The sequence below is a fragment of the Bacillus rossius genome, chromosome 2 (assembly GCF_032445375.1).
Source record: "Bacillus rossius redtenbacheri isolate Brsri chromosome 2, Brsri_v3, whole genome shotgun sequence".
In the NCBI taxonomy this organism is placed as follows: Eukaryota; Metazoa; Arthropoda; class Insecta; order Phasmatodea; family Bacillidae; genus Bacillus; species Bacillus rossius.
Genome location: NC_086331.1, coordinates 127,659,825 through 127,678,622, shown reverse-complemented (window position 1 = coordinate 127,678,622; position 18,798 = coordinate 127,659,825). Strand labels below are relative to the sequence as shown.

Here is an 18,798-nt window from a genome sequence, read left to right as displayed (position 1 = left end):
AAAACTTAATATATTGCGTTACCACGATCGTTACCATAAAAAGTAACTGTTACAAATAACGTCGTTACTAGTAGCGCGTTACTTACAGTCCCTGCTTAATAGTCAATAATCGCGGTGGTGGGGACCCGCCTGCGCCAGACGCCATCCGACTTGCTGGCATATAGTAAGGGAGTCTTTGGGCAGACGGCAACACAACGGGGTTTGAGATTATTGAAGTGAAACTGCTTCAGGTGCGATGAGAGTAAAAATTTTCAATTATAATTTCAAGGTCGAATTTTAATGCAACGTTTTCGTGAAGCGTTGTTTGAAACATCGTTTCCGACGCCAAAGAGATCCGTATAAAGAGAGCTCTCACGAGTCGAGGTTTGAATTGCCAAAGAGGTTTCACTTCTACCACGTGTATACCGAGTTAAACACGCTATTCTTCTTATTCTTCTTCTTTTTTTAGTTATTCAGACGGCAAAGTAGCGTGACGGCTGTGCTCGGGACTGATCGCGGGCGAGCGAGCTGCAGGCTCGAGGCTCGGCGGAAATGAAACTCGCGCAGCCGCCGGGCGAGTGGGCCAGCTGGCGTGGAACTGGAGCAGTCGTGCAAGGTCACACCGACAGCCGACAGCCGACAGTCGCGTGACCGACATTCCCGCCAGGGCGGTCACACGTGCCGCGCCACGATCACGGTGCGTGTGCCGTTACCGACAGCCGACAGGCGACAGCTGACAGCCGACAGCCGACAGCCGACAGTCGCGCGACCGACATTCCCGCCAGGGCGGTCACACGTGCCGCGCCACGATCACGGTGCGTGTGCCGTTACCGACAGCCGACAGGCGACAGCCGACAGCCGACAGTCGCGTGACCGACATTCCCGCCAGGGCGGTCACACGTGCCGCGCCACGATCACGGTGCGTGTGCCGTTACCGACAGCCGACAGGCGACAGCCGACAGCCGACAGTCGCGTGACCGACATTCCCGCCAGGGCGGTCACACGTGCCGCGCCACGATCACGGTGCGTGTGCCGTTACCGACAGCCGACAGGCGACAGCTGACAGCCGACAGCCGACAGCCGACAGTCGCGCGACCGACATTTCCGCCAGGGCGGTCACACGTGCCGCGCCACGATCACGGTGCGTGTGCCGTTACAGAGATGAATCGGTTGTGGCGCGCCGATGTACCGTCACCAGAATGTACTATAATTAAACGGTGAAACGGTTACATTATTTTTTTTATGTACTAAATCTCAACATTACACTTCTGCGCGCATCAGAAGTTATACTTTTTTTTTATTTAAGACACTGAACTTGTTTGAAATTTACTGGAATTAAAAATTAATTAATAAATACTCACCTTTCAATACTAATATAAACATGTGTACAACATTAATTATTCAACATAGTAACACAATTGATATATATTAAAAATTTTACTGAAAATGAATAAATATGGTTATTGTTTATTTTAATATATTAATTTTAAAAATAATTTTAATAATAATGTAATAATTTATAATGCAGATGAATTATACATACGGGAACCCTCACTTACGTAGATAGATACATTTAAAAATAAACTTGCAACAAAGTTTATAAACACGATTTCTGTCATGAATATTCACAATAAATAAACGTTTTTAATTAAATAGGCCAGTATTCAGAATCAATCACTAAATTTCTTAACTCGACTGACATATAGTTCCGCACCCACCGCTAGAATTCGCTACCGGAGCAGCTATGTCGACTATCGAATCATTCGATTTGCAGAGCGAAATATTAAACTATATAATGAAATGTCTTTGATAAAGACGAAAAAGATTTAAAACACTAAACCTCGGCTTAGTCCTGATTTTGAAAAGGAATTTTACCAAAATATTTCTCACCATGTTAAAATTTACTAAAACGTTTTTACTATATAGTTTCCGCATACGTTAAATGACTATAAATTATTAAAATTAAATGATAGTTTTAATATGAAGTTTTATTATTTTACCTATGCGAATTCATGGGCATTGATTTCCTAACAAACGTAATTAATTAAATATTACTTTTAGTAAAATAGAGGTTATAGCCCTACCTAGTATGAAATAATCAATCCAATGGACTGAGATATGTGTTTAATAATATTATAGTAATACGATAAACAAATAAAATGTATTCAAAGCAAAATTTGTATAATCTAGTAAATTGAAATTAAAAAAACAGTAAAAATCAAATCTCTCTGCCGAGTTTCGAACAACGTTCTTAGAGATTAATATTCCAGCTCTCTAACTACTGTCCTACAGAACCTAACAGAGTATTGTAAGAGAATATGTATTATAATAGTTGTAATACCAGTATAATTTAAGTTTTTGAAAACTTGAAATTACTCTTTACTATGACTATTTTAGTTTACCAACTATATTTCAGGGTAGTTTCACTATCGTGAAGTTTCATTTGGCACGCCAATACTTTTGGCATGTCCCCTAATTTTAATGAAAGTGACTACACATGGGTTTATGTTCATACATGTGGGTCCGCCATTTTCCTGTGAAAATTGCCTTGCATGGTCCGCGCATCGTAAAAATTCACCCTCGTTATTTATCCATAACGCGCCTAAGGAATTATAATTCAATTAGTTTTTGTTTTTTTTAATTTTCAATATTTTTCTTAGCTCGCTTCCAACTTAACCAAATAAATGAAAGAGATGCGGTTAAACGACGCATCGAGGTCACTGAAGGCCGATGATTGGTTGATCGGGCGAAAGGTGTTATCGTCAGATTGAACTGTGGTTAAGGAGGAGGAGGGAAAGGAGTACTCCGAGAAAACCATCCAGTCCACGGCAACACTCGCCACGTTGGTACACTTGGCGAGGAATCAGGTTCGAGCCCGACTCGGTGGTAGGCGAGTGAGTCACCCAACCTCCCTGTCCCCGCCTTCCTGAGTTGTATCGCGAGTCAATCGCAGTCGACGGTCTCTGTTGGCATCCTGAATGTGGTTAGCACAAACTCGCTGTCTTCTTGGTCGGTTGAGCACCGCACTCGAAACTGATGGAAATTTAGGGCAACAGTGGAAAAAGAAAAAGTTCATCATATACTTAAGATAAACGCATGTAATCTGAAATATGAGAACACAAACAATGGCCGACATGCATAAGCACAAGAGAGAAAAATTACTGGACGCGAATAAAGGTATTGTCAACAATCGATACATCCAAAGAGGTTGTTCATATAAGCACACTTTCCAACAGAAACAAACTGGTACTGGGCTGTCGTCAGACCAAGAAACTTCCCACCCAGAACGAGGCGTCTGCCAGACAGTCTTTGTGTCGTGCTGCGCGAACTTAAGCTCAGAAACATGAACAGAGAAAGGGCGACTTAACAGTTATGCAATAGACTGACAAGCTAGCAGTTACCATAACATTCTAAACCACAGTTTATAACAGTTACAAGTGCTGCAGGAACAGCTGTATGATACGAAAACTCGTATGCATCAAAAGTCTATACTGGTTTTTGGTACCGAAATGCAGTTCTTGAAACCAGATTTTTTACTTCAGAAAAATTGCCCTTCAAATAAATTGGATATGATAATTGAAACATATTTGTTCTGATTATCTTCTCTTACTCGACTTTCTCAATTTTACTACCTAAACGTTTAAACACACTTTAACGAGCATTCAAAGAAAAAAAAACACGCGTATGGGTGCGTGTAAAGATTTCCTAACTGCCATCACAAACCAGACTCTTCAGCATAATGTTTAGCCATTTCCAAATAACAGACAGTTTGTAAATCTCAGCGAGGGTTCACTGGGTAGCAAAGTACACTTGAAGCACATATGCATCTGCTTCCCGCGTTGCTGATTGGACAGCAGTGGTCTTGACACGCCCTTGAAGACCCTGAGCCAGTTGTAAACGAGGAGAGGAAGTGTAACCTGCCGACCTGTCGAACAATGAGCACTCTCAGAACTCCTGACTATGCGCAGGCAAGATGGCGCATAGCGGAACAGGTAACGCGCGTCTCTGCCTGCCTGGAGCCTGTGTGAGAGACAAGGACCACGACGCTAGGATGGTATCGCCTCTTAAAGTGACGGTGTGCAGAAGTGTCACCATGCAATATGCGACTATAAAACGTTAAATGGTGATCCTAACATTTTATAGCTAGAAAGCTATGAAGTTTCTATCATACGTAAAGTTTGAAAGTTCCCTTCTTCAGACGACAGATGTGTGAGTTCTTTTTGACGTCACAACGTCTAATAAATCGATGAACGCCGGCTGCACGCACAAAAAAGGATGACTCATTGTCCCGTTACGCTCATTGTACGTTTGCGTCGCATCTATCTCTCTTACGCTCGATTGGAACAACCATCGATTTGACTTTTTCGAGGCACATTAAACTTGAATCACTCCCATTCGTTTCCTACTTTTCCTATCATCGTCCTATCCTTAACAGAATAAGACAGATTGGAAGAAGTTAAATACCAAACATGTATATGAGTTATAGTTAAAATAATCTGTTCGTTAAAGTAATAAACATATTTGAATTAATGAGTGCAAATAAAAATAATTTATTAATTAAATTGTAGATTTAATTTCACTCCTTTGTATCAATACAAAATAGTGATAATTCAATAAAAATTATTCAATTTTATTCATAAAAGTATGCAATCATTTCATCAATGTTTTGTTATGATGTTGTCACGTTAAACTATCGTCCGTAAACCGACTTTACAGACAACCAATTTTTTTTTTAGATGAACATTTCGAAAAAAAATACGTTATAGCTGTGGAAAAAAAAATTGGTTGGATGTAAAGTCGGTTTACGGACGATAGTTTAACGTGACAACGTCATAAATAAACATTGATGAAAAGATTGCATACTTTTATGAATAAAATTGTATCATTTTTATCTTAATAATAAAAGAATAAATACTTGAAATTATACTAGTAATCAGATTTTTAAAATGCGAGAATAATTAACCTTTATTGCCGAAATTGTTGTTGTAATAAGCAATGAAAACCACATTAAATTTTCACTTCACTTTATAAACAGTCGACGAAACAGTTCACGTGTAGATGACTTGTAATTAATTTTAATAACTGGCGTTTAGCTATAAAGTTTAAATATAATAATGAACAAGTTTTCATATAAATAAACTGTAATCAAATATCTATCATCAATTATATGAATCACCATAGTTTTTTAGTCGATTGTAACATAACCTATTATTACTGCACTCGCCGACAGCGTAACGGAACACAGCGTAACGGAACAATAAGCGTAACGGGACACAGCGTAACGGAACAATGAGCGTAACGGGACACTTCTTTGTGCGTGCCGCCAGTTGTTGATCGATTAATTAGACGTTGCCACGTCAAAAAAAAAATTGGTTGTCTGTAAAGTCGGTTTACTGACGATAGTTTAAAGTGACAACGTCATAACAAAACGTTGATGAAATTATTGCATACTTTATGAATAAAATTGAATCATTTTTATTTTAATAATAAAAGAATAAATACTTGAAATTATACTAGTAATCAGATTTTTAAAATGCGAGAATAATTAACCTTTATTGCCGAAATTGTTGTTATAATAAGCAATGAAAACCACATTAAATTTTCACTTCACTTTATAAACAGTCGAGTGGAAGAGAGATAGATGCGGCGAAAGCGTACAATGAGCGTAACGGGACACAGCGTAACGGAACAATGTGCGTAACGGGACACTTTTTCGTTCGTGCAGCCGGCGTTCATCGATTTATTAGACGTTGTCACGTCAAAAAAAATTGCCAAACAGGTTGTAACGCAGTAGCCTACATTTATCAAGTAACCAAGTAAGTAGAAGTGTTTCTTAGGAAGAAGCCAGCTATAAACGGCTGCTCTTTTTATATTTAGCCAATTAATTCACAAGTTGGAATGCATTTCGAATTGACTTGCTCTACCTAGGAAGCAATACAAGCTGCTGGGGCAAATCAAGCTGTCTAAGTCAAGTACATTCGAGACGAAGAATCATGCCACTTGGCGTGACACCCCGGCGACCAGTGACCCCACTCTTCCACGCCTGAATGAACGAGGTCATCAGAAGCCCATGAGGGATGATCAATCGCGGAACGCATCGTGGGGCTTGGGTGTGAGTAGTGGGGGGGGGGGAGGGACCGGAGAAAACACACCCGCTCGCGGTGACGTTCGCCACTTTCCTGACTTAATAAAAGTTCTGGGGCTGACCCCGCCGGCTCTAACCCGGATCACCTTGGCGGTAGGTTCGTGATCTGACCACCACGCCAGAGCTCTGACGGCGAGCCAATACGATTGTAACACATTTCTACGATGAATTTCTCCTGTTGGTGTTTCCGCTTGAGAATCTAGCAGGGGCAAGCACACTTTAGAAGAAATTACGTACACAAATCAGCTTTATGTTTTGGCATTGTTTTGTTATTGATTCAAGATGGCGAGTGTGGTTTAATTATTTCACTAAATCTTGTCCATTCCCGGTCACTAATGATGATGGTGTGTCCATTTACGTGGATTTTTTAAAAATATACATGTATCGCTTCGTGTGAGTAATGGATGCACCAGAGGTTATATACTCTGCAAGTGTGAAGAACGTCCCACTACTGTGTGCCCAGGAGGTGTCCATGTAACGTGACTGAGGGGATTATACAGGACTCCGAGCTACTCGCTATTGCAACTCGGTGCTCATCAGGTGACGTGAGTTTTGCCGGCAGCTGGACTCGAACCATCGACTCTCGCTTCGTAGCAGAGCGCGTAGACCTTGACTCGGTCAGCTTCCCCATCCTCGAAATCCCGTTTGAAACTGTTGTTACTAGATTGGTTTCACACGAGAGGGGGGGAAAAAAGTCAACCTTAGGTACCAGTAAGTTTTTTTTTTTTTACTTTCGGTTTAATTTATCAGCACAAAATTTTATGGTTTATGGTAATAGAGACCCAGATTTTTCGTACATTAATCTGACGGCAGGCTAAAACTGAAATCCCATACATGCTGTAGCTTGTCGACGTTCTTTATTCCACTTGTTGTTTTAAGGTTCTTTTAGCGAGCTCTCATTGCAAAATAGTGGTAATGATTGACTTACAGGTCGTAAAGAAACGTGTCGAACTCATGCAAAAATATAGGTAATGTTTTGCAATCTGTGGGTGCCTTTACATGGCACTCTGAACTACTTCACGTAAACATGTCCAACTTTTACAACACAAGTCTGAACATATTTCATTCGAGGCCATTCCTCATTCAACCTAAAAAGGTTGGCAAAGTATTTCAGAACGACATCTCTTCTACGTAAGCCTCTGATTGACTGTTGAGTGTTGAGAGTATAAACAGTCCTTTGTGATAATTGCAAGATAGGGAATGTCCCTGGCACAAGTTCGTGTAATATTTTACCGATTGAAAAAAAAAAATAGAAACAGTTAAACATTTTTATTTTTCACTTGATAACGTCTTAAAAAAACGATGAACGCCGGCTGCACGGACGAAAAAATTGTCACGTTCCGCCTGAACCGAGCGTGGAAGAACCGGCCAACCACCGTGCGAGAATATCTTCCATAATATCAAACAGGCTGAAGCGGGCTTTTTTAACTAATTGCTCGTGATTATATTTAAACAAATTATTTAAATTAAATTTGCAAAAAAAAAACTGTAAATAATATTTGAAAATTAAAAAGTACGCAATTTTTCATCAATGTTTTCTTATGACATTATCACGTAAAATTATCGTCCATAAACCGATTTTACAGACAACCCCCCTTTTTTTAAAAATTGAAGCTGACAGTAATTATTTAACAGAGGTACACTCGCTCAAATCGATTGAGTCGATGACCGTGGACCGACTGCAGTGTGGCTGCAGTGTGGCTGCAGTGTGGCTGCAGTGTGAGCCAGGGTCGCGAGGCAGCGCGGTACTCACGAGTCTGGGCGGCAGGTCCGGCATGAGGAGCGACAGAGCGGCGAGGCGCGCGTGGCGGTCGACTGGCGTGTCTGCGCCGGCCGGCGTGCGTGAGCGCCCCCAGCGCGACAGTCCGCGGCCTAACCTACTTGCGGCCACGACCGCTGCACGGCGCCGGCGCACTTTCACTGGCCGGGGCGCGGGGGAGGGGCGGGGGCTGGGGGCGACCCCGCTGCCGGAAACGCTCTGCAGGTGGGGCAGGGCGCGGCCTAGGGTGCGCTCCGTCCGTCTCCGTCCGTCTCCGTCCGTCTCCGTCCGTCTCCGTCCGTCTCCGTCCGTCTCCGTCCGTCTCCGTGCGTCTCCGTGCGTCTCCGTCCGTCTCCGTCCGTCTCCGTCCGTCTCCGTCCGTCTCCGTCCGTCTCCGTCCGTCTCCGTCCGTCTCCGTGCGTCTCCGTCCGTCTCCGTCCGTCTCCGTCCATCTCCGTCCGTCTCCGTCCGTCTCCGTCCGTCTCCGTCCGTCTCCGTCCGTCTCCGTCCGTCTCCGTCCGTCTCCGTCCGTCTCCGTCCGTCTCCGTCCGTCTCCGTGCGTCTCCGTCCGTCTCCGTGCGTCTCCGTCCGTCTCCGTCCGTCTCCGTCCGTCTCCGTCCGTCTCCGTCCGTCTCCGTCCGTCTCCGTCCGTCTCCGTCCGTCTCCGTGCGGTCTCTAGTTTCTTAGTTCTTAGGTGCTGACTGGCGGCGGAGTGAGTGGTCAGTGTAACCACTCACCACCAGGGGCGCTTGCGTCCCTGGTCACTAAATACAGTCCTGGATAAAAAGCAAAGCGGACCACGAGTCCAAGTACCCAACCCCCGCATGGTAGATTCTTTTATACTCTGACCAACACCTCATCCAGACCATTCTCTGTCTCCTGTAAATTCCTACACGTAATGCATGCCATATTGCATCCCGCATGAATGTGCCCAGGGTTTTTTCCCTGTGTCTATGCAGGTTTTACCTGGGCCCAACCTATCTCTGGTTATAGTCTAGATTTAAGAGTGAGGGGAGTTAGTCATGGCGCCAATCGTTGCCATGGCTGGCAAATCCCCTCCTAGCACATGATGCATGCGACCCTCTCCCTGCATGGCTAATCCCAGCATGACTAGGCGTATAGGCTTCGGCCTGAGACGCACCTAGGTCCCTCCCTAACCCGGACCCCTCCAAAATACACTTAGTTTTAGTTAGGTTAGGAAAAAAAATCTGTCTTCAGGAACACGTGAGAACCGACTTCCCCCACCCACCAGTTTGTCCAGTGTAATTCCCCCTGCTTGCATCTGCCACTACCTGAGGTGACCTAGCGGGATCAACCACTGGGCTGGACTTACTGTCCCACTCACACTCGAGGGATGGCTGCGTCCTTCGCCAACAAGTCGAGGTCTTCCAGCTCCAGACAGACTCGCGATGGTCCAGTACACGGATGTTTGTGGGGCAGCCCGATCGTGAGATACTCAGGGTGTCTTGCTATGGATGATATTCAGTGATTGACCTATTTTTAATCGAAGGAAACCGATTATACTGTTACGATTTATAACGTGGGGAGAACTGGGTTCGTAAGGGTTAGCCCAATTAGGTTTTTTTTTCCTTCACATGTTTAATAATTACTAATATTAACATTAATAGGGGAACTGTGCCTAATACCGCACCGCTTCCTAATTCCGCACCCCATGGTATCTCGGCCGGTATGTGCTGCAACCTAGCGGCAATAAGCACAACTTGTTGCTGCGTGCAAAGTATCGTGTTGGTGGGAGAGTATAAGCGTCCTCACAAAGATTTGCGTGTGCTAGGACAGAATGAATTTTTTACTGTGAGCTAAATATTTGTAAGGGGCCACTTCTTCGATTTGTTTCAACAACAAAGATATGTGTTTTTTACAATTTGACTGTATAAATAGCGTGTCATAATACCAAAGTGTTGCTAGTAAGAGTGGTTATTTTAATTGAAGTTACGTTTTTTTGTGACAATGGCCGCCTTTTGTTTTGCTTGCATTTGCCGAATACCGCACATTGAAGTAGTCCTAATATCGCATGGTGCGATATTAGGAATACCTTAAATTTTCTATGACTAGCAGCTTAATACAATACAATGCAGCCTACATTACATTATTATCTAGTCAGATATTATACATTATTGTATGTGGCATGTTACTTACATAGTATATAAAACAAAATATGTCATAAGTAGAAAAATACCTAACTATTGAAATTACTTTTGCGTAGTTTGAAAATAGCAAGCGATACATTGGTTAAAGCAAACACAGTTTAAAATTGTCACATGCACACACATGCAAGCACGCTGCCTGTAATGCTATCTGAGTGAATGATTTGTGATGTGTAGCTTAAAGTTTTGTTTTGGGGGATGTCATGCGTATGCATTTAAGAGTTTATTTCAAAAGAATTTTGTATATTTGGCATTTTTCTTTACAGATGGCGCCAAAAAAGCGCAAACAGTGGTCACAAGAAAACATGAGAGATGCTATATTAGCAGTTAGAGGAAAAGAAATGGGATTGTCACGAGCATCGAAACTGTTTGATGTTCCTGAATTTACATTGAAAGACAAAGTTAATAGTCGTGAGGAAGATGTAGATAAACTAGTTGCTACAAAACTTGGAAGGAAGCCAGCACTTGATGATGAAATAGAGGAGGCATTGGTAAGGTACGCATTGGAAATGGAGGCTAGGTTTTATGGCTTAACGCTAAAGACATTAAACGAATGTATTTTGAACTGGCAGAAAATAATGGTAAATGCCATATTTTTTCTAAGGGAGAAGAAGCAGTGGGATGGAAATGGCTACGTTCATTCATGAAGAGAAATTCACAACTTAGCCTCAGAAAACCCCAAGCAACATCACTGGGAAGAATAAGAGGGTTCACACAAGAAAATGTCAAGCTATTTTTTGACATCTTTGAGCCATTTATGGATGTTATTAAACATTCCCCAAATAATCTCTACAACTGTGATGAAACAGGTCTCACTGTCGTGCAGCACAAAGTTAGTAGGGTGGTTTCAGGGGACGTCAGGTCGGAGCAGTATCTTCTGCCGAAAGAGGTTCCTTGGCGACTGCAGTTACGTGTATGAATGCCTCGGGTCACTATGCCCCACCACTTCTAGTCTTTCCTAGAGTCAACATAAACCAGAACTGCTTGATGGCACTCCAAATGGTTCTATAGCTGTATGTCATAAATCTGGTTGGATACAAATGGACAGTTTCCTTCAGTGGTTCCAACATCAGTTCTTAGCCATTGTGAAGCCTAAAAAAGAAGATCCTGTCATATTGGTGCTTGATGTACATTATTCCCATACCAGAAATCTTCAACCTTTGGAGCTTGCTCGTGAAAATAGTGTGCACATTGTGTGTTTCCCCCCCTCCCCCCACTGCACACACAAAATGCAGCCCCTTTATGCTGCATTTATGTTGCCCCTGAAAACTTACTATGCTCAAGCAATTTAAACTTGGCTCAAGCAAAATGAAGGCAGAGTGGTAACTCACTATCAAGTTGGAAGACTTCTGGGAGAAGCTTACAACAAGGCAGTTACTGTTGCAACAGCTACAACTGGTTTGTTCCCTTGCAACCGCAACATTTTCGGTCAACATGAGTTTGTTAGCGAGCTCAACAGTAGCCCTCTATACAACGATAAAGTAAACAAACCTCATACGACACCGCTCTACAAAACAAAGGAAATCGGTCGTTAGGCATATCAACAGCAAGTAGGCCTATCCAACAAGAGCTTCATAAAAGTCCTAGTGACATCTGTTCATCATCTCAGCCAAGCACAATCATGGCGTCAGGGATTCTAGTAGGTCCTGCTGACATTTCACCTGTGCCTTCTCTGAAATCCAACCAAACAAAACCATCAAGAGGGATAGGTCGACCAACCTGCCCTGCTGCCGCACTGACAAGTTCGCTTTACAAAAACAAGCGATCCGATTATGTGAAAAACATATCTATAAAGGGTAGGACAAAACAGCTACAGATGGGCTGCAAGAAGAATACTGCACGAGGGAAAAAAGAAGTTGTGAGATAGGTAAACCTCTAAGCAAGAAGGAATCTGTTATGGACAAGAGCAAGGAACAAAAGAAACGGAAGACGAAGATATCACTGTCTTCAGAATCAAGTGAAGAAGAGATGGCTGAACCTCTGACAGTTTCCACAGATGAAGAAAATAGTGACGATGAAGATTGTGTGTGTCCTTACTGCAACCAGTTGTATTCACAAGACAGGCAGATGGAAAAATGGGTTCTCTGTACAAAGTGTCACATTTGGTGCCACGAAGAGTGTTCAGGAACAGATGATTACACTTCATTCATATGTGATTTTTGTTTAGAAGGGTAATGCTACAAATATTTTGAAGATTTACGAGACTCGTATTGATTTCATTGTTCTAGTTTCAAAATGCACATTAAAAATTTAGTTTTAATTAGAAACTCTTCTTTTGCAATATACTAGTATAAGAACGATGTAAACTGAAACATGTGTTAGTTATTCTTTTTAATGGAAGATGTGCCAGATATATTAGTTTAAAAAAAATGGTGTCCCAAATATCGCACACTAGTGCGATATTAGGAACACTGTTTTTAAAATGACGAAAGTGCATCAAATTCCTTTCTTTGTTATAAATTTCAAAATAATAAAAATTAAATCATGTCCAGCATAACATGTTTTGCAGTAATAACCCTAATGTGATAAACAGCTGTTACTTATTTTTTTAGGAAATTTGTCTCCACATAAATTAGCATTTTCAAAATGGGTGCGATATTAGGCACAGTTCCCCTAATAAATAATTGTACTTCAAAATGTCCGATCACAAAGCACTAACACTAAAAAATGTTTATTCTCGAGCCACTCAATATCTGCCAAGTTCCGCAGTTCGCACTCCTCACTGGAGCTGGGCTCGAACAGTGGTTCGCCCCTTACCGCGCGCCTGCCCACACACACAGTCTCGCGCCACTCAGTCGCTGCACTCTCGCGATCCAGTCGAACTCCGCGTCGCACTACTCCCGGTTGGGGAGGGGGGGGGGGGATCTCTCACCCTCTTCGCCGATGTCGCACTTCCCTGCGATCGCGGAACTCTCCGAACTCTCGGAACTCGTCGCGGGACTCTGGCCGCACTCCTCGCTCAAGTACCTGAGGGGCGCCCTTCTCGAACCGACGAGAGCGTCAGTGACGAGTCGCGTCATTCCGGGCAGACTCGTCGCCCGAAACACCGAGAATAGCGTCGCTTGTTCACGCGGCGACCCGCGGAATGCCCAAAGACCGCTCAGCGCTAGATAACAGGACTATGCGTGGGTGCAGAGGGGGGAGGGGTTAGCGACGACCCTTGTAATCCGGCCAGGCACGCGTGGCATGCCTTACGTCAATGTATGACGCGTGAGCGAGGCCGCCAGCCAGCTCCGAACCTGGCATCGTGATCTAGTCTCTCGCGTTCGTAATAATACGAAAACATCCATGCACTTGGGGGGGAGGGGGGGAGGATGTGTATAGCAGAAGAGGCGGAATGGTTAGGCTATTCTGTGCGTATTTTCGCGACGAAGCATCTTGGTATAATGAAGTAGATCTCATCCCTGGCTGCGTGCCTGACAATGCAACAGCGGGATGCGAACGGTAGCACCACGTGGACCTTCCTGCTCGCGGCACGGCGCGCCGAACACTTGGACGGGCGCGAGTCTAGAAGCTCGACCTGTGGTCCGTCGGAAGACCTCGGAGATAAGCGGGAAGGCAGGTTGATCACCCCGGGAGCAATCGTCTCTGTCTCGTGACGACTGGAAGTGACAGCGTGCGGCAAGCACCCGGGAGTGGATTCAACGGCTGGGGCTGCTGCGACCCTTCCGATGACGCCTAAAAAAAAATAAGCCCCTTCTGCTAAAGTTCTTACAATCGTAATACAACAGGGATGAGAACTACGTGATTATTTTCTGCTACACACACTTTTTTTGCCCCCAAGTGCATGGATGTATTCATATAATCGGTTTATCTTCGATTAAAAATAGGCAAATCACTGAATATCATCCATAGCAAGACACCCTGCGTATCTCACGATCGGGCTGCCCCACAAACATCTGTGTACTGGACCATCGCGAGCCTGTCTGGAGCTGGAAGACCTCGACTTGTTGGCGAAGGACGGAGCCATCCCTCGAGTGTGAGTGGGACAGTAAGTCCAGCCCAGTGGTTGATCCCGCTAGGTCACCTCAGGTAGTGGCAGATGCAAGCAGGGGGAATTACACTGGACAAGCCGGTGGGTGGGGGAAGTTGGATTCGTAACTCAAGGGCAATTCACTGTGGATCCGGACCTATCCCTTCCAGGATTAAAAAAATTGGTTGTGTGTAAAGTCGGTTTACGGACGATAGTTTACCGTGACAACGTCATAACAAAACATTGATGAAATGATTGCATACTTTTATGAATAAAATTGAATCATTTTTATTGAATTATCACTATTTTGTATTGATAAAAAAGAACGAGTGAAATGAAATCTACAATTTAATTGATAAATTTACTTTTATTTGCTCTCATTAATTCAAATATGTTTATTACTTTAACGAAGAGATTATTTTAACTATAACTTTTATATATGTTTGCTATTTAACTTCTTCCAATCTGTGTTATTCTGTTAAAAATAGGACGATGATAGGAAAAGTAGGAAACGATTGGGAGTGTTTCAAGTTTAATGTGCCTCGAAAAAGTCAAATCGATGGTTGTTCCAATCGAGTGGACGAGAGATAGTTGCGGCGCAAGAGTACAATGAGCGTAACGGGACACAGCGCAACGGGAAAATGTGCGTAACGGGGCACTTTTTCGTGCGTGCAGCCGGCCTTCATCGATTTATTAGACGTTACACGTCAAAAAAGCAAGAACTTAATATAAAAATTACAGCAACTTAGCTATATAAGGCTAGAGAGAGAACATTTTGGAAGGATTATTTTAATCCTTAGTGGGTTACAATAACGCATTCCTTTGCCATTATAGCTCGACCTGACGCATACACAGAAGCGACACTTATTATGTTTCCAAATAGTCTATACTTAATGCCGGTTTTCGAACGTGTTACTGCATGTCTTTCATACAAACTTGACTCGCGTATTTCATGAATTTAATAATATTAATATATATATGTCTATGACTTGTCAAAACTAGTCAAAAAATTGACTTAAGAATAAAGTATTAAAAGCAATTAAATACAAAACGGAATATAAAATTTACATTTTTCTGTAAACGGAGGTCTTAATGTTTAATATTCCCCGAGGATAATTTTTTTTTGTTAATTCAATTATAAATAAAAAGTACTGATAAAAATATAATATAATGGTCATGCTGGACCCTCTCATTCACAAAGTCCTGGCTACGACCCTGATTCTGTCGCTGCTCTATTAGCATTGTTTCACCACTGAATCGTTTGCCATGACTAGAGACCCGGAAAATTCGCGGGTTCAATGACCTCCAGGATAGACTCCAACATCCTCTACACACTCGGGCAAATGCCAACTGTTCATTGGCTGCTGACTTGTGAGTCGTCTCGACTGGGTGGCCTGTGATTCGACACTTCTATGAGTGAGGGTATCTAATTGGTCCTCAGTCCTCCAGATTAACAGTGAACCAATGACATAAGCAGCACTAAGGTATAATTATTTGAATTTTAGCATAACACGAAATGAACCCGCGAATTTTACGGGTCTCTAGCCATGACTAGAGACCGGAAAAATTCGCGAATTCATTTGGCGATAGGCTAAAATACAAATATTTATACCTCAGTGCTGCCTGTGCTATTGGCTCACAACTCACCTGGATGACTCTGGGCCAATGAGAAACACCCAACCAAAGCTTTATCGAGTCACCGGCTGCTGCGTTGGGACGTCTCACAAGACAGCAGCCAATGAGTGGGTGGCATTTGACCGAGTGTGCGTAGAACTATGGAGTTCATCCTGCAGGTCATTGAACCCGCGAATTTTCCGGTCCCTAGCCATGACTTCTTCGTCGACGAGGCAATAGACTCACTGTTCGTTCATGTATCCAAGTGAGCTATGTTCCGGACATTACATGAGGTGGTCTCTGAAGAGCAAGACGAAAGAGTTAAGACTAGAAACTGTAGGGTATTTCACGGCCAGTGGAGAGTTGACCTTTGGAGGCCTGGTCAGGCCGGTTTCCGCCCGGAAGCCAGGAAACCGTTATGTGTCTTCTTCATTTGGAGAATGGTGGGTCCTAATCTCAGTGTATAAAGGTTTAAAAGGTAGTTTCGGGAAACACGCTTAAGGCTGTGCCGTAAATTCCGAAGGCGCTGCATTGAAACCAAACAAAACTACTGCACGCTCCGGTAATGCTCACGACGAGAATTAACGAGCAAATGGTGTTATCGCCATTGCAAAAACACCGAATAAAATTCTCATAACACGTGCGGAGTTTGTTCAGCTCATAGAGCGTGGCCGCAACTGGGTATGAGCAGATTATGAGCCTTCGGTTTTGTTACGTCCATCAAGTCACTCGTACGCACAAGCCATGGTTCTCTTTTCGGCGACAGGGAGCGTAAATGTGGACTACAGGCCTCGTTTCATTTACACAAATGTTCATCTTAAATTACAGTTTATACCATATTAAAATGCACAGTTGGATTTAAATGTAAAAAAATGCACGAAGCCTACAATGTTAAATGAATAATGGTCATTTTTTGTAACCATAACCTAGTTTTTAAACACACTTAACGACATTTCAAAAGTGTATGATATTCGTCAGAGTAAATTTACTAGATCAAGTTTCAGCATAAATACTTGTGCATATTTACAAAATATTATTAAAATTGTATATGCATTATTTGAACATATATTTCTGCTATTGCTATTCCCATTACTGCGTGAGTTATAAGTGTCTCGTGGGATTGCTGGTATGCCAATCCACTTAGTTTATTAGAAGTGTTCATTTTATCTTGAATAAAGTACACATCGTATGTAAATTTACTAAACATTGTAGTAAAATCAACAGTTGTAAATTATCGCATGCGTTCCTCGGGTAACTTTATATACCAGAGAGGGGAAGGCAAACAGCTATGGCATGTTTAGAAAATCATAGCAACTGTCCTTTACAGTTTATGTGGTATTTAAACTGAACTACAGATTTAAAAAATTTCAAGAAATGTTGAAAGTGTAAAAATACTCTAACAGCATTAGAGACTTTGCTGCCACCTACTAATATTTTTAATATTTTATAGTATTTTACGAATATATCAAAATATTTAAAAACATTAACGCATAATATACTAATAAAAATAACTCAACTTTATTTTTTTTTTAATATGGTAAACATTATCTGCAACCTAAAATTGTATTACACTGTCAGGAATCACAGTAAATTTAAGACTTTTCAACGAAATATTCACCCGAAATAAACGAAGGGTTCTACGTAATTTCAGATAACTAGGTTTTCATATAAAAAACACTGTATTTAACTTTCGAGTTCTGTTTTTCGTTATAAATATAGTAAACACACACGTCGAAGAAATAATTGTATTTTTGCAGTAGTCTTAACCAGTTTTCGAATTTTTTTGTTGTTTACGAAGACAATTTTTATGAATACATTTTCGAATTAAGTGAGCTCAGTGCCCGAAAATCTACGAAGATAACGATGCATTTACGAACATCCCTGGATAATTTTTAACCAGCTTTTTTTCGTAAAATTAAGGTTAAAATATTTGACAGTATAGTTTTTGGTTACTTTCAATACCACAAGAAACCAATGAACAGTTGCAATAATATTTACACATAAAAATTATGAAAAATGTACGCTTAAAAAAGTAAACGTTAGCACCACTGAAAACCTGTATCCTCTTAAAGTTAAAAAAAAAAAAATAACCCGCTCTATCACAAGAAATAGACCTGATAAATTCTCTTATTTTGCTTCCGCTTTGATGGAATTAAGATTATTAAAACAAATTAAATGTTAGTCGTATACCATTAAAACCAAAAGGCGAAAGGTATGAGACATAATAAGAAGGAAATGTGACTTTTAAAATAATGTGTTGTAGTATGATTCCATGTATAAAGGGTTGTCTGTAAAGTTTACGACCTAAAAAAAATTACAAATTGCAATTTTTTTAATTTTTTAACATAGTCTCCTTGTACATTTCTACCAGCGATGCTCCCATCTCTGCAACCCGTCCAAATAGTACTTGGCGTCTTTCTCTGCAAAATCGTTGTTTACGAAGGTGATGGCATCCTCATTAGACGAAAATGTCTGTACTTTGAGCGCAACTTTTAGCCTAGGGAACAGAAAAAGTCACTTGGGGCTAGATCTGGTGAGTAAGGAGGGTGGTCAAGCAGTTCAAACAGCAATTCGTGGAGTTTCGCCATGGCAACCGCTGAGATGTGAGCTGGTGAAACGAATTTTTTTTCTGGAAATGTGGCCGTTTTTCTACAATTCTGCCTATGACTTATCAAGTAATGATTTGTAGTATGCTCATGTCATGGTTTTTTTTTCTTTTTCAAGATAATCGATTAAGACAACCCCATCGATTATCCCAGAAAACAGTCGCCATCACTTTCCCGGATGAAGGAACAGTTTTTGCCTTTTTTTTTGAAGCTGATCCCCCCTTTTTTAATCCGCTGTTTTTATTGTGATTTTGTTTCCGGAGTGTAATGGTGACTCCAAGTTTCATCTACGGTAGTTAGTCGGTGCAAGAACTCTGATTCATTGCGCCTAACCTGTGCCAATAGAGCATTGGAAAGGTTAATTTTAAAACGTTTTTGGTCCGGAGTGAGCAAGCGTGGTACCCAACGCGCGGTCAGCTTTCTCATCCCTAAATCTTGAATCCATATGTAACAAACACGTTCTTTGGACGTGTTCATAACCTCTGCCATCTCGCTTGCCTTAATTCGACGGTTGTCTGGCACCATTTTGTTGTATGACGTCATCGCCGCCATTTTGT

The 18,798-nt window shown here is 42.1% G+C and overlaps 1 protein-coding gene across 1 annotated transcript in view; it reads right to left on the bottom strand.

The window, feature by feature from the left end:
- LOC134528826 (protein spaetzle 5) overlaps window positions 1-7,995 on the bottom strand; it is a 95,695-nt gene extending 87,700 nt beyond the window's left edge. Inside the window, exon 1 of the mRNA XM_063362491.1 lies at window positions 7,878-7,995. Within this exon, the coding sequence (XP_063218561.1) occupies window positions 7,878-7,901 (24 nt within the window). The 5' untranslated portion in view covers window positions 7,902-7,995. The remainder of the gene's footprint in view (window positions 1-7,877) is intronic.
- Between the last annotated feature and the right edge of the window lie 10,803 nt (window positions 7,996-18,798).